At 42.6% G+C, this 26,345-nt stretch overlaps 2 protein-coding genes and 1 long non-coding RNA gene across 4 annotated transcripts; all 3 read right to left on the reverse strand.

The window, feature by feature from the left end:
* Window positions 1–2,312: 2,312 nt before the first annotated feature.
* On the reverse strand, window positions 2,313–5,729 carry fem1a (fem-1 homolog a). Its single transcript, XM_012831793.3, has one exon. The coding sequence runs from the start codon at window positions 5,570–5,572 to the stop codon at window positions 3,719–3,721; it is 1,854 nt and encodes a 617-aa protein (XP_012687247.1). The 5' UTR covers window positions 5,573–5,729; the 3' UTR covers window positions 2,313–3,718.
* A 1,868-nt stretch (window positions 5,730–7,597) lies between these two features.
* LOC116218501 lies at window positions 7,598–10,210 on the reverse strand. 2 transcript variants are annotated; one of them, XR_004162891.2, is made up of 4 exons: window positions 9,955–10,210; window positions 9,434–9,553; window positions 8,392–8,441; window positions 7,598–8,165 (listed from the first exon to the last, which is right to left on the reverse strand). It is a non-coding gene; the product is annotated as an uncharacterized LOC116218501 (long non-coding RNA). The 2 variants fall into 2 exon arrangements; XR_004162890.2 differs by having other exon boundaries at window positions 9,426–9,553.
* A 5,420-nt stretch (window positions 10,211–15,630) lies between these two features.
* fzr1a (fizzy/cell division cycle 20 related 1a) lies at window positions 15,631–26,335 on the reverse strand. The gene is made up of 14 exons (XM_012831855.3): window positions 26,197–26,335; window positions 23,682–23,775; window positions 22,873–23,001; window positions 22,676–22,739; window positions 21,453–21,583; window positions 20,969–21,051; window positions 20,516–20,699; window positions 19,955–20,020; window positions 19,581–19,683; window positions 19,230–19,414; window positions 18,308–18,541; window positions 17,789–17,893; window positions 17,404–17,496; window positions 15,631–17,023 (listed from the first exon to the last, which is right to left on the reverse strand). Exons 2-14 carry the CDS (start codon window positions 23,748–23,750, stop codon window positions 16,982–16,984), a joined length of 1,488 nt encoding a protein of 495 aa, XP_012687309.1. The 5' UTR covers window positions 23,751–23,775; window positions 26,197–26,335; the 3' UTR covers window positions 15,631–16,981.
* Between the last annotated feature and the right edge of the window lie 10 nt (window positions 26,336–26,345).

Consider the following 26,345-nt stretch of genomic DNA (forward strand, 5'->3'; position numbering starts at 1 on the left):
CAAATGAAAGACCTGTAGGAACATTTTCCACCACATGATGTCAGGATTATTCCCAATCCTATCTCCCGCTTTGAGATTTTAAAGCAGCGGTAAAGGAGTTTTGGTCTAAAAAGCTAGCTACTTCAAAGGTTTGCAAAAGTGCTACAAACACTATAAAAGTGTGTTAATGTGATACCTAGTGTCTCCTGGCAATGTCGCTAGCAATCACGCTGTGAAAGCTTTTCTTACATTTTCACAGGATATTCCGGTCTGAAACGCATGATGGTACATATTCTGGAATGCTAGTGGGAATGACGTGTGCGTCTATCTGTCCTTGATCATACACCATCAACATGAAGACTAGAACTAGTTGCCTATAAAAACATAACCCCCAAAAGTGGCAAATTGTTGCATAGTATTTCTTTAATAGACAAAGGCTATTGTTTTAAAGGAAAACAGTATGTACTTCTTCAGAGATCATACACCTGTCCTACGTCAGGCAAGCAGGCACGGCCTCTGGACTCTTGTCTTAATGAGGCGTTTATGACTGGTCTCTCTACTCAACGTGGCCTTCTGGAGATCCGGGTTCTCTGTCTCTCAGCATGAAAGATGAGTAACATACTAAAGTATATATGGAAATGGCTGTGGAAATGGCTGCAGATAATGAATTCAGATGGGCGGAAAAATGGTAATGTTGCCGTGTACTAGCGCTTACACAGCACTATTTTCACAAAATATTTAACAGTATTATGGTCATTCTGGGGAAAAAAAACAAGATAAAAATCAACATCTCATATTTAACAGTAAAAATGAATTCATTTATAGTCGAAAAGCACATGGACTAGAGAGAGCACAAATGGACCTGGTTGACTGAAATCCCTGTTGCATTTTTTTGGCAATCATTGAATGGAAACCTTTCAAACCACTGTACTGACACCAAACATGCCCTCTCTGACTCACTCTAGGGTGTTGCCTTACACCCGTGCACTGTACTGCATGGGCCCTAAAATAGTGGTTATGGTGGGTAAGGGCCGAGGGGCAGATTTGCCATCTAAGTCTCCCCCCCCCACACACACACACACACACACACACACACACACACACACACACACACACACACACACACACACACACACACACACACACACACACACACCCCTCCTTCTGACATCTGTCACACTCTATTTATATGGTGAGCAGCCATGATGCAGCGAGATCAAGTGTCCGATTGGTCTTTTTGTGCATCGCCCTCAGTCTGGAAACATAGGCTGGGACCTCACATCATGCTCTTGGGGAGTGGACAGATGACAGGAGGGGGGAAATCAGACAGCGGCTCTTTGCTGAGAGAAAGAACAAATGACACTACACTACACTACACTGAGCCTGTGTTTCCCCATCCCAGAGCGCTGCTGCCTCCTGGAGTTTGACCTAAATATGATTCATTGTCTAGGGAGGTGTTCAGGGGGAAAACAGGCTCTTTTTTTTCTTCTTCACTCGTGTCCTGGGAGAGAGCCTGTGCTGGGCTTGCCTTCTGTGTGCTATTAAAGCAACCTGTAGAGCTGGCCCCTAACCACTTGTGCAAGGAAGGCCTGGAGCTGCGCTGCCAAGATCATTTGAACCTCTATTAATGTCAGCTAACCCCGTCTATAACAGGGGCCTCTGTGGGCCAAACAAAAATCAGTGCTCATGAGCAATCCCAGTTGCTGTGATTCACTCAGTGATTCAATAGATGTACGTATGTGTGTGCGTGCGCGTGTGTGTCAGTGTGCATGGTGTGTGTGTGTGTCAGTGTGCATGGTGTGTGTGTGTGTGTGTGTGTGTCAGTGTGCATACAGACATGTATTACAGGTGTCTGCTAAAACACCTCCATCCCCAAATAGAAGAATAACATATCTAACCCATTCGTTGACTGTGAGGTCACACAATCTCTTTCTGCTAAGGCCTCTTATTCAGTGTGGCTATGGCAGTCAATGTCTATAAATAGATGCTACTGTTTCTGATAGGCAGCACACCTATTTTACCACAGTGACAAGAGACCAATTACTCAAAGCCTCAGTGAAGACCTTTAACAGACGCATCGAATCATGGCATCAACTTTACATCAGAAGACCATGTTACTCCAGACAGCACACGGATTCAAATGGTACGTGATATGTCTAAGCCACGATGACACTAAAATAGGTGGCTTCTTGCTCTGAAGCTCAAGTTTCCTGAGCAGTAAGAGACCCCACAGTGGGGGTCAGGCACTACATCTGAAGGCTGATACAGGAAAGAGTATGCAAATACAGAAAGCTCAAAAATACACAAAACTACAAATAAAATACAGGCTCTCGTTTGGGATACTGAATTTTATTCAGGCATCTCAAAACATGTTTTTGTGTTCTTAAGTAATGGTTTTAAATTAATCGAATCAGTTTGGAGAATGTCCCTGGTTTAGAAGAAAGGGATTAGGATTTTGTCAAAGTGCTTTCAAACCGGGTGGGATTTAACTGAACACACACACAAACAACGCAGATAATAATGACTCAAACACAGAAGTGGGGTCAAAATAAGACTAGGGTGTAGAAGTAAAGTCATTACCATACCCTGTAAACCAGGTTGCCAAAACTGTTGTCATCAGTACATACAGCTGCTGATAATAACACCACATTTCAACATAATAATGCATAGATTTCCATGTAACTTCAGCAACCGACGATGGATGACCTTATGATGGGTAAAGTGCCAAGTCCTAAAACTGAAATCTGGTTTTAATGGAGTGCATACCATCAATCTTATGATGTGACGCTGCCTTCAGGTGACCAGGTGTGGCTTCACTCTGGTGATCCAACAAGGAGGCCACCAGAGCACCGAGGCAGAGGGTGCCATGACGGGGAGTCCCCACTTCTCAAGATCACAACGTAGGGCCCATTTAGGAGAAAGAGAAATGAATGGCTAGTAGTATCATCGACAACACACACAGAAAAGATTCAAGAGAACATGAGGCTAATCATTTGGCAGTTTTTTTTTCTTTTTAAACCCCTCCGATGAATGTAAAAGAAAATGAGAGGAACAGGCTAAATAACGTTGGAGGGTGAATAAGACAAAACCGCTTTGCCCTGATAATGTTCATTAAATTCACTTGCATTAGATGAGAGGCAGAATAAAGCACATTATTCAAGCCACTCAGCTCTCTGTTCCCATGCCCATGCAGTAAAATCTTTAAAAGGCTTACTTTTATCATTCCTAATTGAAGCAAAAAGCCCAGGTTTGAAACTGATGCTAAAGCCACCACCTTCAGAATTAAATACAATAAAACACTGAAATCACTGGCATTGCAGAATTGTTCACCTGTCGCAGCCGGGACAAAAGACTGATCAAGAACAGAGAGGCGCAAATCAAACCAAAAGGTCTACCCATCAGCTGGCTGTAAAAAGCACCACAGCACATCAAAAGTGTCTTTTTTTCTATTCACAAGCCCTGCAACAGAAAACTCCAGAGGCAGACAGAGAGAACGAAAGAAAGATCTCAACACACATTGGCTGCAAAGTACAAATCCTTTCATTATTTTGCGATTAGTGGCCTGGGATTATTGCTTTCATTTGGTCTAAGCCTGAGCGAGGTTTGGGGAGGCTCAGAAGGATAGGGGGGGTTACAGGGAAGCCAGGTGGGAAGGGGCGGAGAAGGAGGGGGAGGTGGGGAAGGGGTGAGGTACTGGCGGAGCAGGAGGGTGGGAGATAAGGGAAGTGGGCGGGTGAGGTCAGTGCAGCTCGATGAAGGCCTCCATCTCCTCGGAGATCAGTCCCTTGTAGGGCAGTCTGTGCTTCTCGATGGCACGGGCGGCCAGGCACTGCAGTGTGACGTAGCTGAGCGGGTGGAGCGCGTGGCGACCACTGCTCTGCTCATCCAGCAGCTCGTAGGCACTCTTACGCTGAGAGTTGGTGGCGTCAAAGTGGGCCCCTGCCCGAACCAGCAGCGCCATGATCTCGGGGCAGCCGTTGGTGGCAGCGATGTGGAGGGGCGTGTTGTTGTCGCAGTCCCGAGAGTCCACGTCGGCCCCACACTCTAGCAGCAGCCCAGTCACAGCCAGGGAGGGGAAGCGCCCCACAGGGTAGCGCCCCACAGATGTGGTGTCCTTGTCCACGGCCATGTGCAGGGGTGTGTAGCCATTGCGGCCCCGCGGGTTGAGCTTGAGCAGACGGTAAACAGTCTGGCGTTTGCGGTGTTCCTCGTCCGGACAGCACTCCACCTTCTCCAGCAGGAACAGCAGGTGCAGGATGATGGACAGGGCTTTGGTGAACTGCGAGGCTTCTGGGGGGTTGTCGCGCTGTGCCACCGCCCTCTCCACCTCACGCACACTCTTGGCCAGCACACCCATCAGGTCATGGAAGGTGACTCGTGTGGCCAAGGTGCCCTTGGCACGGTCCTGTAGAACAAAAGAGAAAAGCTCTGCAAATGACAGGAAACTACTGGCGGTCATGGGGCTGAGTGGATCCAGGTTGCTCTGCTGCATATCCAGTGCATACTTCCACAGGCTGATGCAACGCTCAAAGTTGCCAGAGTCAGCATACACAGCGCCCCGATATCGGATGTAGTAGGATGTGTCTGGGTGCGAGGGCCCAAGGATGCGCTCACGCACCAGCAGTGCTTGCATCCGCATCTCATCAGGGTCAGTGATGAGAGCCTCCAGCTCCTCTGCAGTGCTCACCTCCTGGGCACAGTCATAAGCAGGCACTGGGGGTCCCGGAGGAGGCTTTGATAGTGAGCTAGTCAGGTCTCCTGGCTGCCGCAACTCCATGGCCCGGCGCCAGTATCGCATGGCTCCCAACAGGTCACGTTTCTTGTCCACGAAGGTTGCGCCCAGCAGTTCGAGGGCATCAATGCGCTCCTCCCTTGTGGCTCGAGGCTGGTGAACGAGGTACTCCACAATGTTGGTGTGGCCCGTGACACTGGCGGCAAGGAGAGGGGTCATGCCATAGCCGTCCTTCTCCATTCTAGCATTGCACTTCAGCAGCATTTTCATAATTTCTAGGCTGCCAGACTCAGCACAATCGTGTAAGGCAGTGTTGCCCTTAACGCTTTTACGATTCACATCTGCTCCCCGCTCCAAAAGAAACTTGGCTATCTCTCTGTGGCCTTTGTAGCATGAGATCATTAGGCAAGTGTGGCCATGGCGGTTAGCTACCTCCATGTCTGCCCTGTGTTCGACCAGGTAGCGAACGATCTCCAAGTGACCATCAAAGCAGGCAGCTCGCAATGGAGTGGAGTTGGTCAAAGTTGTGTTGTTGACTGAGGCACCGTGCTTAAGAAGAGTTCTAACGACAGGCAGATGACCTGCCGCAGAAGCCGCCCACAGAGGAGGGGCGCCCTCGATCGTTTCGCCATCAAAGTTCACAGAGCCCCCCAGTTCAACATTTGACTTACAATGTTCGACCAAATAGTCAACTACCTCCAAGTGTCCATATCGTGAAGCGATCAACAGTGGGGTGCCTCCCTGGGTCTTCTCATCGGTAAGCGCTTCCAACTCCTCCGGAGTTTTGTTGCTCAGCAACTTCTGGATAAGTTTCAGTTTACCATCTCTCGCCGCATTAAATACCGCAGTTGTGATATCCATTTTATCTGCGCTCGACTTTCTGTTTCTCCATTAAACCCCGAAATAAGTAAAACAGCGGGGTAGCGCTTGGTTATTCAAATAAAGAGAAGAAACCTTGGCAGTGCCCCTGCCTCTTTCCTGCATTTTTCTGCCATTTTAAGGCTACTTTCAAAATGGCATCTGTGTTGTTTGACAGGTCTATGTTTACCATTTACGCTGGGCCTTGTGGATAATGTAGTCTTTTATCAATAACAGCTCGTTAAGCCAATGGTATTTTCCTGTGCTCAGAAATGCATTTCCCAGCAAACCCATCGTGTATTGGACCTGCTCCAGACGGAAGTCGCTCTTCTGTTAAGTCGGTACTTGTAGTCATATCAACAACGAAGCAGCAATATAAGTCAATATAAGGAGCCCACATTTTAAACTACATTCCCAGGCTCCTTAGTATGAAATGTGACTTCAAGATCTAATTATGGAATTCGTGACAAGCTTGGCATGGACGTCAATCACCGAAAATCCTAATAATTTGTAATGGGTGTGTTTTCGTAAGAATGCTAAGCTCGAAATAATCTTTTTTGAAAAATAATGTCCTTTAGCAGAGCACATTTTGCATGAATTAGTGTGACAGATAGAACCAATATTTCGTTTTGAATGGTCGTTACCTTAGCGGCGTTTAGAGTTAAACACGGTTTTAAACTAGCATTTTGCGGAATAAGTCACGTGGCTTCTTAAACCCTGTTGCTGCCATAAGCACCTGTGGTTTAACCTGTAACTCAGGTTTAGGTTGATTTCCTGCGGTGACGTCACGAAATCTCACAACTGCCACTAGAGGTAGCTTTTTGTGCGTTTTAATTTAAACCTGGTGCGATGATGGTTTAAGGAGAGGTTAGAACGCTTTTTTTCACAGAATTACACCGATATTACATATTGGGCTACACAGATGTCAGTCTTGTAGGCTATGTATTTCTTTACCCATAGGCAATGTCGTCTTTTAGGAATGCTTTGACTGTGTGAATAGGCTTATTTTTTTGGCATAGACAACCTGGACAAACGTAACAGTAGGCAGGTTGTCCCTTCTCACAAAAGCACTCGCCGAATGCAAATGGTGCATTCTTTATTCAGCATGTGTGCGTTCAACAAGCGCCATTATGAATATGGATCTATTGGCCGTTTGATTTTATGTAACAAAAACACAAGCCACATTCGGCTGCTACATTACATTTTAGAATCAACAAATTAGTAGGCTTGGTTAAACTTTATGTAGCCTACTATTTTGAATATTGCTTCGTAATGAATAGATTGTGGATAACCAACACGACAGGATACGACAATGACGACACTAACCAATTGTTTTCATTTATTTACAAAAAAAAATCTTAAATTGGTTGTATTATTTGCAGGCTTTCACGTTCAATTTCAGTTATCACTCAAGTTCAATTTAGCGTACAGTTCTTCAGCTAGGTTTCTACACACACAAGTTGATAAGAAGATATGCCTAAAGGAAATGGTGAGTTCATGTGTCATTGGAAAAGCCAATACTTACTGAAACTCAGAATTTCAGGTATGAGTTCTTCATCGTGCATGGGAGCTGTTTGTAGTGCCTGGTGTGTAGCCTAATCAAAGTGTTTTTTCATGTAGGCCTATCGTGCTGTTTTCGCACATCGTAATTTGAGTCGGTCAGCCGACGAGACTAAACTAACAACCAGTTAGGCTAACTTTCCCCACTGTCTAGGAGATGGTTTGTGAAATGGTTGCAGTACAGTTTAATTGATTTACTGTATTGCATCCCACGAGTTAATTTAAAGATATGTGTGAAATAGTGTGTTCGTGTATGTCAATGAAAAAAACACACTACTGAAACTCTCCACCTCAGGGCTTTTACATTACATTACACTACTTTACCGTCAATCCTAACCCTTGCCTTGTTTTCATTGTGATTGTTTCTCAACGAACAAGTGTAGGGCTAATTAACTAGTTTGTGTTCTCTTTGAAACCAGAAGCATGATAAATGGTGAAATATGTAGAATTTTACCTTGGGGTGTTAGGCTAAATTTCCTGGTAGTCTACTGCCCACTGAGCTGGAACAGCTTATAATAGCAAGCTATAGCCTAGTAGCCTGCCTACTGGGGCGGACTGTAATTCCTTGAGCCAATATTAAGGTGCATGTACAAAGATCTCTCTAGCCCACAACCTTACACCTATACCAAAAACAAACCAGCTCTATGTTCCATAGAAAGTAAGAACAATAAGTAGTGTTTTTTTATTGATCAGTTATTGAAAACATGAAGGCATATCACAAAAACATACTTTTGTAGATATTATTATAATAAATCTGAATAAAAAAAAATGGACCAAGTATATTCATTTTATTATAGAATTCTTACATCTTGCTAAAGATGATCAAGGCATGTGGGCTATCCTTCTGCTCAAATCCAGATGTGAAAAAAGACACTGCAGCCCCGTACCCTGTGCTGGGAGGCAGACTGGGTTTTGTTGTTAGTGTCTGTTCAATTTCACAACAAAATCACTAGTCTTCCACCCAGCACTCAGAGCAGGTCAATCCCTCTTCAAAATGTCTCCATGTTTCTTCCCCCAGGTCCCCATTCATTTAGGCCTACAGGAACAATGAGACATAGACATTACAATGAAACAGTTGTTGCAGGGTCTCAACTTATATGCTAATATGACAACTGACAATGATTACTGTGAACTGACAATGATTACTGTGAACTGACAGTGATTCATGCTGGTGTAGGTCCTCTATATCCTAGTACAACTGTAGGTGTGCATGTCTCTGTGTCAGTCAGTGTGTGTGTGTGTGTGTGTGTGTGTGTGCTCACCAAATCCATCAGTGCTGATCATCCCCAAACCCCCTGGCTGTGATGTCCATCTGAAGAGGAAGTAGTACAAGCACCTGAAGGACACACTCTCCAATGTGGACCCATTTATTGACCTTACACTCTTCCTTTTTTAGATCACATTTCTCTCTTTTCTCCTAATAATTCCTTCAACTCCTGCTTCACCATGTTAAACAGGTTGACATCCCCTCTTCCCTTTGTTCATATAAAGCCAAGCCTGCATCCCCTTTTTGAAGAGGGGAGGGGGAGGGGAACTCATAATCAACCGCTATGTGAATGAGAGCGTCATCCATTGGTAAAAAAAAAGAAAAAAAGAAGATCATTTTGTTGGGGGGGGTCATTTTATATTTGACTTTAGCAGTGAATATGAAGCTGACTCAGAATCACAGATAAACATTTTGTTTTGAGAAAATAAGCCCTCTGTCCCATTTCATCTGCTGTCCACAGAATGGAATATAAACAGGCCATAATGGCCACGATGTCATCAAGTTATACTGCATGTAGCGCTAACAACTAAAACACAAACATATAGCCAAAGTCATCAGTCTTTATCTTCAGTGTTCCAAGGGTAGATCTGGTAGCTATGCAACAGCGCTGAGACAGCAGAAGGAGCAGGGGGTGGAGAGTGTCAATTTAACAAGAAAAGGGAAGGTGGGGGAAGGGTCTTTGGACAGACTGTCTTCCATGGTAAAGCAAGGGAACCTATATGAAATTGAGGGGATGTCCAGTGGATTGTAGCCTGAGTTTGGACTTGTGTTGCCCTTTACATGGAATAACCCTGTTCATTAATTTGGAAGAACATGGAGATAGAAGGCTATATGTACAAATACTAACAGAAATACTCTTTTTGTTAGTATTTGTACACTATTTTAAAAGCCTGCTACTTTTGAAACATATAGGCTACATGTCATTTATATATATATATAATATATATAAATATATAGATAGAAAGATAGATAGATATAGATATAGATAGATACATCGATAGATAGATAGATAGATAGAGAGATCAATACATGAAGACCTTCCATCGACAAGACTTGAGGGCACACCGTGGGAGCTGTTCTCTTCTTCAGTGCTGAAAGACGCCCAACAGCACGTGTGACATTCGCCATTCAGTCTTCCGGCTGAAATAACTTGCCACCTGTTGCATGAAAGTTCGGAGTCCAAAATGGGCCTTATAGAACAAAACACCACTTCACAACGTCTCGCCTTTAAGAACAGTAGGCTATATCACAGATGCAAGAGCTACTGTGAGCTAATTTGCTTTATTGCAACGCTAGCCATAAAATGTAATTTATGGGTCATTCTGTTAAATTAGAAATTGAACATAGGCTACCGGTCAAAATACCAGTACAAAAAGCAGTTGTATATGAAATAAAATTCCTAGACCTCGAAAATATGCGATGCGATATGCCTGTAAAGAGACAATTATAGTGTATTAGGCTAGTGCATCGACTAAATCGATTAGCCAAAGCTTTCCGGGTGAAGGGAATTAAAACAGATGTCGATCATTCTTTGATTTTAAAGTTACTCGTTACTCACCATATCACGACAGGATCAACAGGTGACTCTCTCGGGCCATTTTATTCAAACCGTGTGAGTCTCTCCACACCGTCAGCAGCTGCCATTGAACAAATGTCAATCGTGGCAGATTCCCACCCACTTTCGATCCACGTAGCCGTAAGAATGATGTTACTGAGTGCCACGGGAAAGATGAAATTCTGTCTGTTTATATACTGTCCAAACACGAAAAAGGGATGGATTATTTTAGATGACGATGTCAGGAATCAGCCAATTGAATTTCAGTTATATTTTACATGGCTGGGATAATCACCAAGGCAGTCAAGATGCTTGGAGAAGCCAAGCCCTTGACCAATGTAAAATTGAGAACAAGCCTAAACGAAGAGAGAATAGGCCTGCGAAACATAGAGATTATTGTTTTTCACATAGACAGCATTTGGCATACATAGAAATTCCTTAAACACTTAGCTTTCACAGGGAACATCATGCAATGAAATAAAAATAACCATTTTGCATTAACAAAATATGTTGTTCCCCTCCCTTCCCCTAGTACAATTTCAATCCCACCCACTTGTAGGCGTACACACTCTTCATATCCATTTTAAACACTGAAGAGACTTTATTAGCATTTGAATTAAGATTTCCGTCCCTTTCCCCCCTAATCTCACTTCATCACCATACAAGTATTGAGGATGCATTTGTTAGCCTATACAGGTGTACACAAGACATGTCATGAATAATTCAGCTAGCCCCACTTTATTGTTGGTGATGTTTAGGGGTCGCACACATCAGGCGATATATGAAATGTCTCATTTCAAAGGCCAGAAGGGTCCCTATATTATTATACCACACCGCTTTTAAACATGGGATATTGTCAGCAGAGGACATCTTAATCATTTGTTGGATCTTTTTGGGGTATTTGAGGGCTAATAATACAAGCTCATTGCACTGAAGAGGGTAAACTGACAATGTCATTAATCGAAATTTAAGAAAGCTCAGAAATCATCATAATCTTTTTATACTATGAAAAAGAAAGAATACATATATTATAGGAAAGAATTTGTGATATTTCATTTCTTCTGCTGTTGTTGACTGTAGTATAGATGGCTTAGTCGCAAGCAAACCTTATGTGTCGTGCGGACCATTCAGCCACCAGTGAGCAGTGGCTAAAGAAGACTGGGTGTTGACGTCATAAATTATATAATGTTATAAGTTTCAAACTTTGTTGTTAAAGTGTTAGAGAATCAGGCACGGAGTACAACAATCTGCACAAACTGAGATCAATAAACAGGGCTACACTGAAAAAAAAGAGAGAAAAGATCAGTTGTCAAATGAACTAAATCACATATATTTCAATTACACAAACTAGTCTTTTTTCTCTTTAAAACATAATGTTATTGTGTTGAACCAACTAATTCCCTCAAAGTTCACCTTTATCCAGTGAAAATGAAAATAGGTAGGCTCACAACAAAGAACAAAGAGGTGCATCCCATACCATTATTGGCATGTCTCCTCTGTCCTCAGTCCTTGGGCTCGTGCCCTGGAAATTGTTCTAAGTGTGATGCCATGAATATCCTTAATTGTTCTAAGTGTGATGCCATGAAGGATATATCCTTAATTGTTCTAAGTGTGATGCCATGAAGGGTGTATCCTTAATTGTTCTAAGTGTGATGCCATGAAGGGTGTATCCTTTATCTAATTGTTCTAAGTGTGATGCCATGAAGGGTGTATCCTTTATCTAATTGTTCTAAGTGTGATGCCATGAAGGGTGTATCCTTTATCTAATTGTTCTAAGTGTGATGCCATGAAGGGTGTATCCTTTATCTAATTGTTCTAAGTGTGATGCCATGAAGGGTGTATCCTTTATCTAATTGTTCTAAGTGTGATGCCATGAAAGGTGTATCCTTTATCTAATTGTTCTAAGTGTGATGCCATGAAGGGTATATCCTAGTGTGATGCCATGAAGGGTGTATCCTTTATCTAATTGCTGCCAAAGGACACAAGGAGAGACAGCAGAGAACCTGTGAGCAAGGAAGACCAAGAGCATCCTATACGGAAGTCTTTTTAAAGACGCCTCTTATGTCTGTCTCTCTTAGAATCCACCTTTCAGATAAATATATATATATATATATCGTATTTATAATTTAATCAAAATGTGTATTGTAATTGTAAATATATTTATAATATATGTACATGTCATACCCACACATTCTGATTCTATATCTTAGGTGTATAAACAGTTATCTGAAAAGATGTATGCAAATATACTCCAAGCTGAAACAAAGTTTTTAAAAGTATAGAACTAAAAAAGATGTACTTATTAATTATGCACTTATGTGCATCTTAATGGTGTCTCAAAATAGCACAAATATATACTTAAATTAAGTTTTTATCTGGCTATTACATAAGGGTACACTGTTATTTTTCTTATATTACATTCCTCTAAGGACCTAGTATAATTATCATATCAAACTTCTGACAACCTACCCAAGTAAAAAGTGAAATAAAAAAAATATGAATTATTATTAACATAACATTCGCAGGAGCTTATGGACAGAAAGACAATTTCCTTTCTGAAAAGCAGGAAGAAATATGTTACCCCAATAAAACAGCTAATTTATTAAACATGCTTGTAGTTGTTATTTACAAATCTTAAAATACTTTTCAGAGGTTAAAATGTCATGCTGCCATTGTCAAAAAGTTAATTTGAAATAGTGTTTCCCCTTTGTCCATACTGACACCACATTATCAGCTGAATGTCAGTGCTCATGCTGTTTGGTTTGGGGAGACGGAGAGATTTCCAGACACATTTTTGATTACCTCGTTGAGGCTCAGTGGGGGAACCATGAGCAACTGTCCATGGAATTGTCCATCAAATTGCAGAGGGAATCCTCATCATTCAGACACAGGTAGTGCACCTTCCCTCTGATGATGCGCTGGAGGCCATCAGAGCAGGGGTCACCCACCTGGCAGGTACTCCTGCCCTATGCCACGGGGATTGGAGTATTACCTCCAGCAACATACAAGGACTCCTGTCCACTCAATGTAACGACAGGCCATCTATGACCATAAAGACCGCTTCTTAAATATCTTCACTGGTCTGCCTGACTCTATCCATGATGTCCAGGTCACGACAGTCCATCTATGACCATGAAGACCGCTTCTTAAATAGCTTCACTGGTCTGCCTGACTCTATCCATGATGTCCAGGTCAACAGGTTGAGCTGGAGTTGGCAGAAACCTCGTTGCATCACAGGATGCAGTAGCCAACAAAGTTTGAAAATCCACTAAAAGTGAACTTGATAATAGCACAGGCCTATGGAAATTCACTAAAACTGAATTTAGGCTGTATTTAAAGCATTTAAAGCACACAATAAAGTAACTAATAAAACACTTCTGTATATTTCTAGGGTAGTATACTTAATCTGAATATACTAAATATCAATTTAAGTATTAGAGCTTATTGGTGTACTTATTAAGTACACTGAAGTACTACTAAAGTAGACATGTACCTGTAATTAGTACATTTGTAATATATATTTTTTGGCAATCAACTCAAATTGAACTTGCTATAATGTATGAAAATCCACTGAAATTGAACTCATATTTAAAGCATTCAAAGCACACTAGTATGCAATGCACTTATAAAGTGCTTCTGTATATGTCTGGGGTAGTATACTTTGTATGAATTTACTAAACATCAGTATTAGTGCTAATTAGTGTACTTATATTGAGTACACTGAAGCACTATCGGGGTAGAAATGCACTTGTAGTTAGTACATTTGTAATATATATTTATCGCAGTTCAGCACGAAAAACAATAGTGTGCTAGAAATGTACTTGCTGGTATTAAAGTAAATGTTTAGTACTTTAAAATACACTTTATTTTTACCTGGGGGGCACAAGCCCAATCCCCCCCCCCCCCCCCCCCTTTCTTCACATCTGTCAACTTGAACTTACGTTAACAGTGGGGTTTCTTCAAATATCAAAATAGAAATATAATTCTGTTCAGTGACAATATTCTTTGTTGTTGGTCTGTGAATTAAGAAAGTTAAGGTAAAAACGGCAATGCTATGCTACCTGTATTATGGTGAAGTTCATATGTAGCCCAGTCCTGTTCAGTGATTTACAGTTAGCTTTGTTGGACGAGACAGCTATCCATAGGCTTAAGAGGGACTGGTGGGAGGATTATGCTTAGTAATATTCACCCTTTGTGTCCGCCTTAAGCCAGATGGTATAGTTCCTCAATGAGCTTGTTTGCACCCAAATATTACAATAGATCTGTGCTTCATAGTGGGGACATCTTATTTCCACTGAGGGGTTGCCTAAGATATCCGCAGTAAAGCCAGGCCCATTGTCTGCATCCTGAACATGTGGCTTTAATCCTTAATTATTTTCTTCACATGAACCCTTTCCCTGAACAGTAAGTGGACTGGGTGAAAAGAGTGCATTGGCACTTTCAACCTCTGACACAGTATTACACGCTAGCTAACTAAAATGACCTGAAAGTGGATAGAAATATATGTAGTTTTTATTTGGGATCACTGAAAATATATACAAACCATCCATTGCACTAGAATGTTTTATTTCCTTTGCTAACTCATTTTAATGCCGTTAATTTGGTGATTTTATAAAATAGTTGAACCCACTGTTTCCTTCAAACTAATATATAGCTCAACACGAAATGGCATGCTCATTTTTGTTTAAAAAAAGCAATGGGCTTCTTTTAATGTCATGAAAGTACATTCTGTGAGAGAACACAGTTAATTCAGTAAGTATTTCAACTAGGGGTTATTAAAATGCATGCAGAATAATTGTGGCAGCTGCATCACAGTTACACGTACAAACCAGTGACTGTCCCTTTGAACGTCTTGAGCTTTAGTCTTCTGACAGTGGAGTGCGCTATTGACTTCCGTGGCATTGTGTCATTTTCGTTGTCACTACTTCTAGTTACCATGGTGCCTGAACATGAGTCAATGGCCCTGGTTTCAAATCTACCTGGAAGTACCGCACTGTGCAAAACGTTAAAGTGAGGATGCTTTCAAAATGACAGGTTTTCAGTTATCAATCAAGAACACAGTAAGTGCATACCAAAGAATGAAAATCACAAATGCAGAATCAAAAATGTTTTAAGACAAATGTCTAAAACCTTTGAAAAGCACCGTACACAAAAAAAAAACTGTCTGTGTAACTGACTACAATAGAAGAGCTTTTTTTTTTATCTACACAAATAGATTGTGCTTTTAAGGAGTTGCCACAGATGCCCTCTAGTGTGGCATTAGCACAGGAGCAGACTGGAGAAGGTCAGCAGGCTGCAGACCAACTCTACAATGGACTGGAGAGTCCACACTGTATCCTGTAAATGACAGACCAACTCTACAATGGACTGGAGAGTCCACACTGTATCCTGTAGATGACAGACCAACTCTACAATGGACTGGAGAGTCCACACTGTATCCTGTAGATGACAGACCAACTCTACAATGGACTGGAGAGTCCACACTGTATCCTGTAGATGACAGACCAACTCTACAATGGACTGAAGAGTCCACACTGTATCCTGTAGATGAATGAGGGTCTCTGGTAACATGTGTACACACACACACACACACACACACACACACACACACACACACACACACACACACACACACACACACACACACACACACACACACACACACACCAAAAGACAAGGAACAGGGACCTTGATATTTTAATTCAGATTCCCATGTAAGAAATCAGTGTCTCTCCATTAACCTATTTACAGTAACATTCATTACTCTGACTTGACAGCCATCTTATTTTAAGGGTAAAGATGGAAAAAAAAAAGTTGACACCATCCATCATTCTGTAGAAAAGAAAACCATACAAACACAAATCCACATGTATCCTTACAATCCAATCAGCACTGTTATATTTCTCAGGTAAACTCAAATAAATAGGACACGTTCAAAATGGCACACAAATGATCTTCTAAACTACAATAAAACACAGAGACAAACCTGATTTAACAGAATACTTAAAAACAATCAATCAAACAACCTTACAAGCAACTCCACTCAAAAGCTTACTTCAAAATCACCTAGCATTCCTTTTTTTAATGGAAATAAAAGTGCCAAAGACAATGTTTCTGTTTTATCAGGAGGTCCACTGACTTTCTGCAAAGAGCAGTGGACTAATGCAACTGACCCTCAATCATGGCATGCCAGATTCTCCAGGGCATTCTAAGGACACCAAATAGATCAATCAAATCATGCTGAGGGTCATTTCATGGAGAATTGGGTCAGAGGAATCCAACAATAAACTGGATTTTTGTACAATTCAACCATTTAAAGGTGAACATGGATGCCGAATCTGCCAATGTCCTGAACCTGATTCATTCTTACATAAAAACCAAATACAAATATTTTCTGATCTCAAATAAAGCAATGCTATTTTTTTTACAATAATTGTTTTGTTGTTAAATACTTCCTTACTTTTTTTGTGAGTTGTGGGAACAAAATTCTCCAGACGCTCTTGTCAGTTGTTAAAAATGAAGTTAAAAGGCTTTCGGGAAATAAATGTAGTCAATTAAAATTCCATACACACACCTCCACCCTATCCCAGTCTTCTTCTGAGGTGAGACGTTAACCATCTTTGGTTAACACACTCGACCAGTAGGCACAAAGCTTGTCACCGCAAACGACATAAAGATATGCAACCAACAAAATAAAACTCCACATACAAAAGGTAAACAAACAGAAGACATAAAAACATCTTTAAACACATAAAGACAAACACATAAAAAAAAAAACCTAGTTGAAGAGCACAATGGTGACAGAAAAGGGGATTGTTCATGAAGACAGAATGTTCTGCACAAGTCTCTGAAATAAGCCCCAAGGTCAGAGGAGCGTCTCCATCCCCTCACCTCCTACTGATTGGATCGGACCGGAGGAAGAGGGCCGTGGCCTTCCACCATTCCACAGATCAGATTAGTTGTGCGATAGTCAGTGTACACAGCCTGAGAGGGTCCGTCCGTCAGCCCTGGCCCACTCAATGTCTTCTTGTTATCGGATCCTTGTGAAGAGGTTGAGAACTGATATGGATTCCTACAAGACAAAATGGATTATTAGATGAGTAAATATTTTGGACTAACATATCCAATGGGAGAGTAATGCTTCAGCAATATTATACTGTTAATAAGACTGCCTTACAGAGTGCTAAAACTCATGCTAAAGGAATTTTTCTTTGCAGTCTAATTATATTTCAGCGATTATATTTCAGAGGTTAATACAGGCATATAGGTATAAAATGAACTGTTAGGCCTAAGGTCATTCTTGTTTGTGAAATTAAATAGGTTAATTTGTATCCACTGAACACTGCACGCAATTTCTGCATTTAATTTGCTCTCAGCTCTTGCTCGTTGCCCTCCCTACATGGCCGTGAGCAACACAGGCGTAGGGACAGAGTCAGTGGCATCTGGCTGTACCTTGGTAGATCTCATTTTACTGAAGACATTCCAGAAACGCAGAGTCTCATCTCCGGCCCCGGTCACAATGGCTTCTCCGTCAGGGGACATTGCCTGTGGATGGACACACACACACACACATACTGAAACCTATGGCAAAATGAAAGGCCAAGCACTGTTTCACAAGATCTATCTATGGTCAAAATCTATGACCATTTGACTATTCTGGCCATTGCTGAAGAGGGTTCACGCTTTAAGGTTCAAAGAGTTCTCCTTCTAAAGCCCTGAAGTGCATGTTACGTTTATTTCCAAAACAATCCCAGAAATACAACAGCTACACAAAACTAAATACTTTATTTTTGCCTTCCATTTCCACACAGCTCGGCTGGCCAATGAGAGAACTCACCAGATAGAGCACTCTGTAGGAGTGACCGGTCAGCTTGGCCACTTGTGTGAGGGAGGGGTACTTCCACACCAGGATCTGATTCTGGGAGTAGCCGTGTGTGCTCACCTGGGCAGGGGGACAGACAGAAGAGCAGACGTCACACAAACGCACCAACGCTCACGATCACACGAGTCTCCACACCCCCAGGCGGATCAATGAAGGAGGAGAGTGCCGTGATGTGTGAGGAGGGCATAGGTTCGCGCTTTATCTACACCGCCAGCCCCAACCACCAGGCCAAGGCAAGTCAATAAGGTCTGATCAATAGAGCAATCAACCATTCGTTTTAGGTGAAAACCCCAAGGTTTTCAAATTCACACCATCGCACTTACAGCAGTGTGAAATCACCAGCCGGTCCTTGAGTCAATACTGATCTCAAGCCAGTGTAAATGCGACCACCTCTGGTATATACTCTTCTGACTTTTTTTTCTATGTTGTCGTCATTTCCCTACACTTGCCTTCATGCCATTCACAGGGACGTACCAGTTCGTTGGTGTGCTTGGACCAGGCCAGGTTGCAGACTTGGGAGCCGGTGTCGGTGCACTGCAGCGGCTGGCCCGTCAGCGTGTTCCAGAAGCGGATGCAGCGGTCGGCGGTGCCCCCGCCCGATGCCAGCAGCCCGTGCTGGTGGGGCGACCAGGCGATGGCCTTCACCGCCGCCAGGTGCTCCGTGTACTGCTGCACCGGGAGCACACTCGAGTGGTTCCACACCAGCAGCTGAGGAGAGACAGCCAATACATGGGGGAGGGAGGTGAAGAGGAGGAAGAGAAGGAGAGGAAGAGGAAGAGGGGCATCAGGAAGGGAGGGCATGTGAGGAACACAGGTACAGAAGAAAAGAGAGAAAATAAACATTTGTGTTAGAGAGAGAGATAGAGAAACACGTTTATTAAAAAGAGAGAGAGAGAATAAATGTGTGTTTAAAAAAAAAAAAAAAGAATAAACGTTTATGTGTTGAAAAAAAAGAGAGAGAGAATAAACGCGTGTTAAAAAGAGAGAGTATAAATGTGTGTGTTTAAAAGGAAGAGAGAGAGAGAGAGAGAGAGAGAGAGAGAGAGAAAGAGAAAGAACAGGGACAACCAAAACCATCTCTACACCACCACCTTCAAAGTGCTCTGCTTAGACAGAAACTACATGGGTAGGAGTTTGTGGCCTGTACTTCCTGTGCTTCCTGTGCTTCCTGTGCAGCAGCCAATCAGAGTAAAGGACTGGAGCACAGCACAGCACAGCCCTACTGTTATTCATTCCCAATGACCTAAGAGCCTACTAACTATCAATCAATGAGTCACTACGCGCACCCCACTCTCCACCCAATCAGTCCACGTCACGGGTCTCCTCAGAGAACAAAGCGCTGATGGCCTAGTGGCGGAGATGTTGACGGAGATGTTGACGGAGACGTTGACGTTACCTTGTTGTCGTTGCCCCCGGAGGCGAGCAGCTGGTGGTCGGTGCTCCACTTGAGTCCGCACACCTCCTGCCTGTGGCCCTGCAGCCTGCGCTCCGACTGCAGCGGAGGAGCCCTGATGTCCCTCTGCAGGATCAGGCGGTCCCGACTGCCCGACGACAGCTGGTCCACGTTCCACGCTAGCGCACCTGCACGCCACAGCACACAGACACGAGAGCAGAACACAAAGCCACACACATGTAAATACGAGGACACGGCAGACAATAGAAGAGTAGAACACAACGTTCCACTCGCTGCCCTAACTGTTGAGCAGGAGGGTCATGAAAAGGTTTCTTTGGCCACAACGATACTGACCCACTCTGGCCGTGTGTCCCTCGAGGACAGAGAGCTTCTTCCCAGCGGCAGCATCCCAGATCTGTACGAAGCCTTTGTGTGTGCCAACGGCCACAAGATTACCCTACAACATGGACAGCACAATCACAATTATGGAGGGCTTGAGGCAAAATGACAAATGTTAGAAGATGTTCCGGAATCCTCCAATATGGAGGGCAAGCATTCCATTCTATGTCCCATTATCTTCTATCTGACACTTCTGGTTTAAATCAATACATTGATTGTGACTGCTGTGTGTGATCTTTTAACAAGGTACAAAATAACACCTTAACACACACAGACAAAACCAGACAGAAGGTTCAGTTGTTCAGGCAGGCCTGAGCAGGACTACCTACCCTCTCTGACCATCCCACTGACGTCACAGAATCCCCCTCCACTGATAGGTCACACAGACGGGTAACCTGCAGAAGAAGGAATTAAACCAGATAAGAACCAAAACATTTGCTCATGTGACTTCTGGAATGGCACAGATCAGAGTGCAAAATGTTTCCATTTGACAAGCACTGAATCAGCTGATAATTGAACACAGTTGAACTCAAATCAATGCACCGCTCCCAGCACGGTCAACGCGAGACCTGCAATACAACCCATAATGCTGCCCGGATCATTGAACACAATCAGAATCTATCACTTCTGCCACTACTACCATTGGCCTATGTGATGGCCACCTAAATGTTGAAATGCACTCACAGGCACATACGCCCCTCACACCCATGTACAGTCAGTCAACGAGCGCACGCAACACACACACACACACACACACACACACACACACACACACACACACACACACACACACACACACACACACACACACAGACACACAGACACACACACACACACACACACACACACACACACACACCATCCTGTCCAAGTTGAAGTCCCATACACACCTGGCTGGTGCAGGCGCTCCACAGGTACACACAGGTGCCCAGGCCCACGCTGAGCACATTGAGAGAGGACCAGTCGACCAGGTTCAGGTAGAAATCATCCTGCAGTTCAGGGGCGTCCAGCACTTTGAACGGGATCTTGGAGATCTTTCTGGTCGGTTTCCGTGGTGACCGCAATAGTTTTTGACTAGGAAAGGCAACAAGCAAGTGTCAACTTAGATGGGGTGACAAAAGCATACGCTGAAAAACCACCGAGATCAAGAGCTGTGTATCCCTGAAATGGTGAGCTAACTTCATACTGCAAGACTTGGGGTATATATTTGAACAAATCATGTTGCATACCAGCATAAAATTCTAAACTCGGCAACTCATTTCTGAGGTCTGGTCTGATATGTATGCGAAAGACTTGAGAGGTATGAGAAATGGACGCATAAAATGCTGCTGTGGACGACTGACCTGTTGCTGCTGACCGGTGACAAAGAGTACGGGGATACACTGTTCCCGTCGTCTGGTAGGGAGCGCTTGGCACTGAGAGAATACTGGGGAAAGAAAAAGGCACATCCACTCATGACCACATGGAAAACCACCTGTGATCCACGCAGAACTACCCCTGAGGTTTGATCACATACACTAAAGATATTGTCAAAGTCTCATTTATTTATAAAGCACATTTAAAAACAACTCACATTGACCAAAGTGCTGTACAATTAGATCACAATAAAATATAAATTCATAAAATAGAAAACAGAAACAAAACACTCAACTAAGCATCTACATACACAGAAAGCAAGTATACAAATGATCAACTCAGACCAGGAGGATCCAAAGAGGAACAAAGCTATCGAATCGTCTGAGTTTGAATAAAGTGTGTATTGTTTAGTTGAGTTGTACTCAAGGACAGTTTGGTATAAATGAGTTTGCAGGAGTGGGTCCCACTCACACTGAAGAGGCTTCTCTTCTCTGGGGTGGAGGGCTGGAGCCGGCGGTCCTCGGTCTGGGGGTCCTGCACCTTCTCAATGCCCGCGCCCAGCAGCTCGTTCTTCAGCAGGGCAGAGTATGCCAGGCCATCGGCTGTAGAAACCAGACGACAGAGAGAGACACATGCCAGTACAGTTACTGTTACTGAGGTAGATTAGACAGACGCTCTAGCACTTTTAAAAACACCACTGTGGGCTAAAGTAAAGGTAGAATGAAAAGCCCAGTTAAGACACACCAGCCGTATGTAACATGCCAGCAAGTATGTCACTGCATGTGTGATGTGTATGTATCATGTCAGTATGTATGTCACTGCATGTGTGATGTGTATGTATCATGTCAGTATGTATCTCACTGCATGTGTGATGTGTATGTATCATGTCAGTACGTATGTCACTGCACGTGTGATGTGTATGTATCATGTCCGTATGTATGTCACTGCACGTGTGACGTGTATGTCACTGCACGTGTGATGTGTATGTAACATGTCAGTATGTGTCACTGCATGTGTGACGTGCAAGATGTTTAAGCAGAACTCTTTTCAAATGATTAGAGAAATAAACCTTTTTCAATAGTGCTGGACCAACACGTCACATTTGAATCGAACAGACCAATCCTAATGATACAGTGCCCTTGCACCACATTACTACACTGGACACATTTGCAAACGATCGATGATGTATGAGACGCGACTCTTCCTTTCTGCATCAGACATACTTGAAGACCAACATCTAGCATTAACTAAAAAAAAATTCCCATTCCATTCTGCCCCCTGGCTAATGCATTTAGTGAATATTGAGGGAGACAGTGGCAATCACAGACAAGGAAGAGAGGCAGCAGTGGAGAAGGCCAGAGGAAAAAAAAAAAAGGGTGAGCAAGTTCAAACTATTCATACAAGCCCCAGCATGTGTTGCCGTGGTTACCATGCTGAAGCAAGGACAGACGCATCTGCACAATTAGAGCCCAAGAACGATAATTTGGATCCGATGGAGGGGGCCATAACACATTCCATTGTTCCACAGGAGAGGGTTGCATTGCTGGCGAGCCTGAAGAAATTCTCCATCTTTACAGCGTGGATTATGTACATCAGAGCCACGTCATATTTCTGATTATACTGATTCACCATGTTCTTGGGAATACAGAGGACTGTGACAAAAAAAAAAAAAAATTAAGAATCTTGAGTGTTACCCTTGCTGTTGTCTGATGTGCCATCTTTTGTCTTCCTGTTCTGATTTTGGGACTTCTCATTTTCCTGGAAACAAACCAACGAAAGAAATGAAAAAAACTGTTTTGCTAACCCTTCAGGGCGTATGCATTCAGAAATGGGATTGGCTGGTTCTGAGTTTGATGCTGCTAGTGTAACTGTATCCTGGTGTGAAACTCACATTTATGCGATGGAAGTTCACACTCCAGTTGGCCCCTGCTCGAGAGGGGATAAAGCGGTCCCCGTGCTTACTGGGAGAGGAGAGAGGGGAGTTGGTCGGGGTCAGTGCTCTCATGACCTCAGTCACCTTCTGCAAAGTTGGACAAGACAGATTGTGAGGACAAAGCAGAGCCCAAAGAAATGTTTTTTTTTACATTTTCATGAGAAAGGAGGGTTAACCATCTTAAAATGAGAACCAAACAGGGCCCTTCCAACACTACTGCCGATAAAGTCATTGACATTGTGACTTCAATTTACTTTCAGAATGCATGATAACACTGTACTGTAATCTAGAAAAATGTATGCACACGTGACATTTTGGAAAACTTGTAAAAAAAAAAAAAAAAAAGATTTCTATTGGTATTTCACATAAACAGTTGACACCTAAAAAAAGTGACACTTTTTCAGTTAGGTTGGGGAAATCCCCCCTGTTATCTCCTTATTCCTAAGACACTCACTGTTTCTCAAAGTGGCAATTATAGCCAACTAAATGTTATGTACTGTTAAATATTAGGGGAAACTGCCTTTAACAAGGGGAAAAAAGCTCAACCATTATTCCCATTCGTTATTGCAATGTATTAGATGGGGTTGTTGGAATCCTCTGCAATTCCACTGATACTGCAGTCCATCTGTGTGGGAGTAGCCAGTATCTGTCCATTGTGTGGCATCGCTGGGTGGGAAGATGCACCTACAAAAGAAGTGATTCCTCCCGCCCAGAAAAAGACCAAAGTATACAACATGCACATGCATTTTTAGGAAGAAGAGTCTTACAATTGGGCTGGCATTGTCATTCTGAATGTTGATCTGTCTTAACAGTCGACTCTCGTACTCCTGGTCCATAGCGTTATGGGTTATGGGAGGAAACCTGAATTTGATGAGGAAAATGCACTTCAGTGTTTCTGCTGGGATGAACAACCTGTAAAGACACTTGACAGGATACGTTATATAGATAGAGCTTTTTTTTTTTTTACTATTATCCTGTGCCTAACCATACCAAACTGACAGTTACCTAGCTCTGGGCTGTACAACGTGAAATGTACAGCCTCCATAGTATCACTGAGACGGGCTAAATTGCTAACATGACTAAAAACCAGTGATAAACACAAAGTCATGTCACAAGCCTTCACACCCTTTTAGCCAAAACCAACAGATGTTAAGCTAAGATGTCAAAAAGAACACAAGGTTAAAGAAGGGCTAAAAACCCCCTAGCGAAATCTTAACATCAGACAAAATGCTTTAGCCTCGCTTATCGGATGGTTACCGTTTGCTCAGATAGTGAGCTAGCTAGCCAACATTACCTAGCAGGCAACGACGTCAAGCTAAGACTGAATATTGTATGCACGCCTATAATATGTTTTACGGTAGTATTTTTCAAAAGGGTCTCATATATTCATATGTTCAGTTTTTTTCTGACTGATGTGGTTTTGGGTGAGCCATCTACATACATATGCATCATTTTCATGGCAAGTAGAAAAGGTAGACTTATTTTGTATTTTAGTGTACTACAAATAAATATTAATATTAAGTCAAAGCCAGGTAAATGAAGTACTCATTGATGCTGGCATCATTTATCTCCTCTTTTTTATGTAGGCTATCATAAATAGAAAGGAGGTCAAAGTGGACTTCATAAATCTTCCCAATAGCGATCATAATACAAACTATACATCCCTCCAGCATACTAGCACAGCTGAAATGTATACTATAAGGATGCAATACAGGTGGGAGAAAAAAGGATACAGTGTAGTATCGCAACATTTTCCAACGCAATATTATGTTGATACAGCGGCAACTATAGCAATATATATTTATTCAACATTATGATTTTAATTTAATTTTGGTATATGTCTACTCTGATAACATTGCTTCACAAGATGGCACAAGGCCTCATTCTTTTCCTGCATCACAGCGCAATTCAGTGGAGAACATATTTACTGCGCTACAGATGGCTTCAGAGACTCAGACTCAATCTATGGGAGAAAGAAAGCGCAATGTATTGCAGAATCGAATCACAATACTTAAAGCAACATATTGAGAGAGCTAATGTTCTAAACTCCACCGTAACTCTCCGCTCACACACTGTTACACCAAGATCATCATCTTGCTCCTCCACAATTCTTAAATGTGTCTACCACATCTGAAAGGTGTCTACAAATGAAATGATATGCTGTACCCTTCATAAAGATATTTGCACAGCCAAGTCTTCCTCAGTCTCCTTCTGTGTGAAATCTGTCATGCAGATAATACTCCTGTATTCTCCACTGCACCTCTGAATGTCTGTCTAAATATGCCCTTGAGTAATGTATTTAACTTTTAATTCAGTTAACACAGTCTGCCAACAAAACAAGTAGACCAAATCATTTGCTGTGTTAAAGTAATACCAGTGATGCTGTCTTTCCAGAAATTCAGCTGAACGTTTATTGGACGAGCAACATAAGAACCATTTTCCTATGCATTTGAAATATAGAATAGAAGAATAAGATTAGATGAGCCTGTGTTGGACTTTTTATCATCCAGGACTCTGAATTTAAATGTCATGCTTGAACACATGTCGAGGAAAAGGTTTCCAGTGCAAAACGCTTTTTGCAAACACACTACCGTAAAACTTGTTATAGGCACGCCATCCACATTAACGGTAGGATAGCTTAACGCCGGTCTCGCAAGATAACATTAGATAGTGAGCAATGCTTGAACCCCTCTACATCAAAGGCTACCAAACACATTGGAATAGGAAACACATTACACATTGGAATAGGAAATCAGTGATCATATGAGACTAGCTATAGTGAACGATTGGCTTTAACCAAAGTACCACTGCACGCTAGCTAGCCCCCCAAACAAATCCCCCATAAACATGTAGCTCGCTAGGCTAGCTACCTAAAGATATAGAGCCCAACCATACTGTCGAGGTTGATGGCTAACAGCCAGTGTTTCAGCTAAAGTTAGAACCCTCATTCTTGCTCCAAAGTTAAGCTCGCGAGTATGTCCCCTTCACCGGCTAACTAACTATCATACATAAAGTTGTCATGTACGTATTTACTGTTCAATGCCTGCCTGCCGTAAATGCTAACGGAGCGAATGAGCTTCAAGGGTACAGTTAGCTGACTAGCTAGAACAGCTAAGTATCGTTAGTCAATTTATGAAGGCATCTGTGGTATACAAGCTACGAAGCCAAGCAGTTATGTGCAGCAACAAGTCTAACGTTAGTCTACATTGTGATTTGAATCCAATTAATACAAAAGTTTTGATTTGCATTTGGTTTCATTAAGTGTTTACTTATTTTACATACCAGCTGTTGATAAAGTTTGTTACTGCCTCTCCTTTTTCCTGTATACAGACTGTTAGCAAGTCGACTTTCTTCTTTCCAACAGAGAACACTTGCCTACCGATTGTTGTTCACAGGTCGAAAGGTTTTCTGGGTAATATCGCGTAGACGTT

Source organism: Clupea harengus, chromosome 22 (assembly GCF_900700415.2).
Source record: "Clupea harengus chromosome 22, Ch_v2.0.2, whole genome shotgun sequence".
NCBI classification, from domain to species: domain Eukaryota; kingdom Metazoa; phylum Chordata; class Actinopteri; order Clupeiformes; family Clupeidae; genus Clupea; species Clupea harengus.

Coding starts and splice junctions, on each gene's coding strand:
- fem1a (XM_012831793.3), bottom strand. CDS start 5,572: ATGGATATCACAACTGCGGTATTTAATGCGGCGAGAGATGGTAAACTG.
- fzr1a (XM_012831855.3), bottom strand. CDS start 23,750: ATGGACCAGGAGTACGAGAGTCGACTGTTAAGACAGATCAACATTCAG. Junction 19,415..19,580: donor GGGACACACGGCCAGAGTGG/GTCAGTATCGTT, acceptor TGTGGCGTGCAG/GTGCGCTAGCGTGGAACGTG. Junction 18,542..19,229: donor CCGGGGGCAACGACAACAAG/GTAACGTCAACG, acceptor GTCTCTCCTCAG/CTGCTGGTGTGGAACCACTC.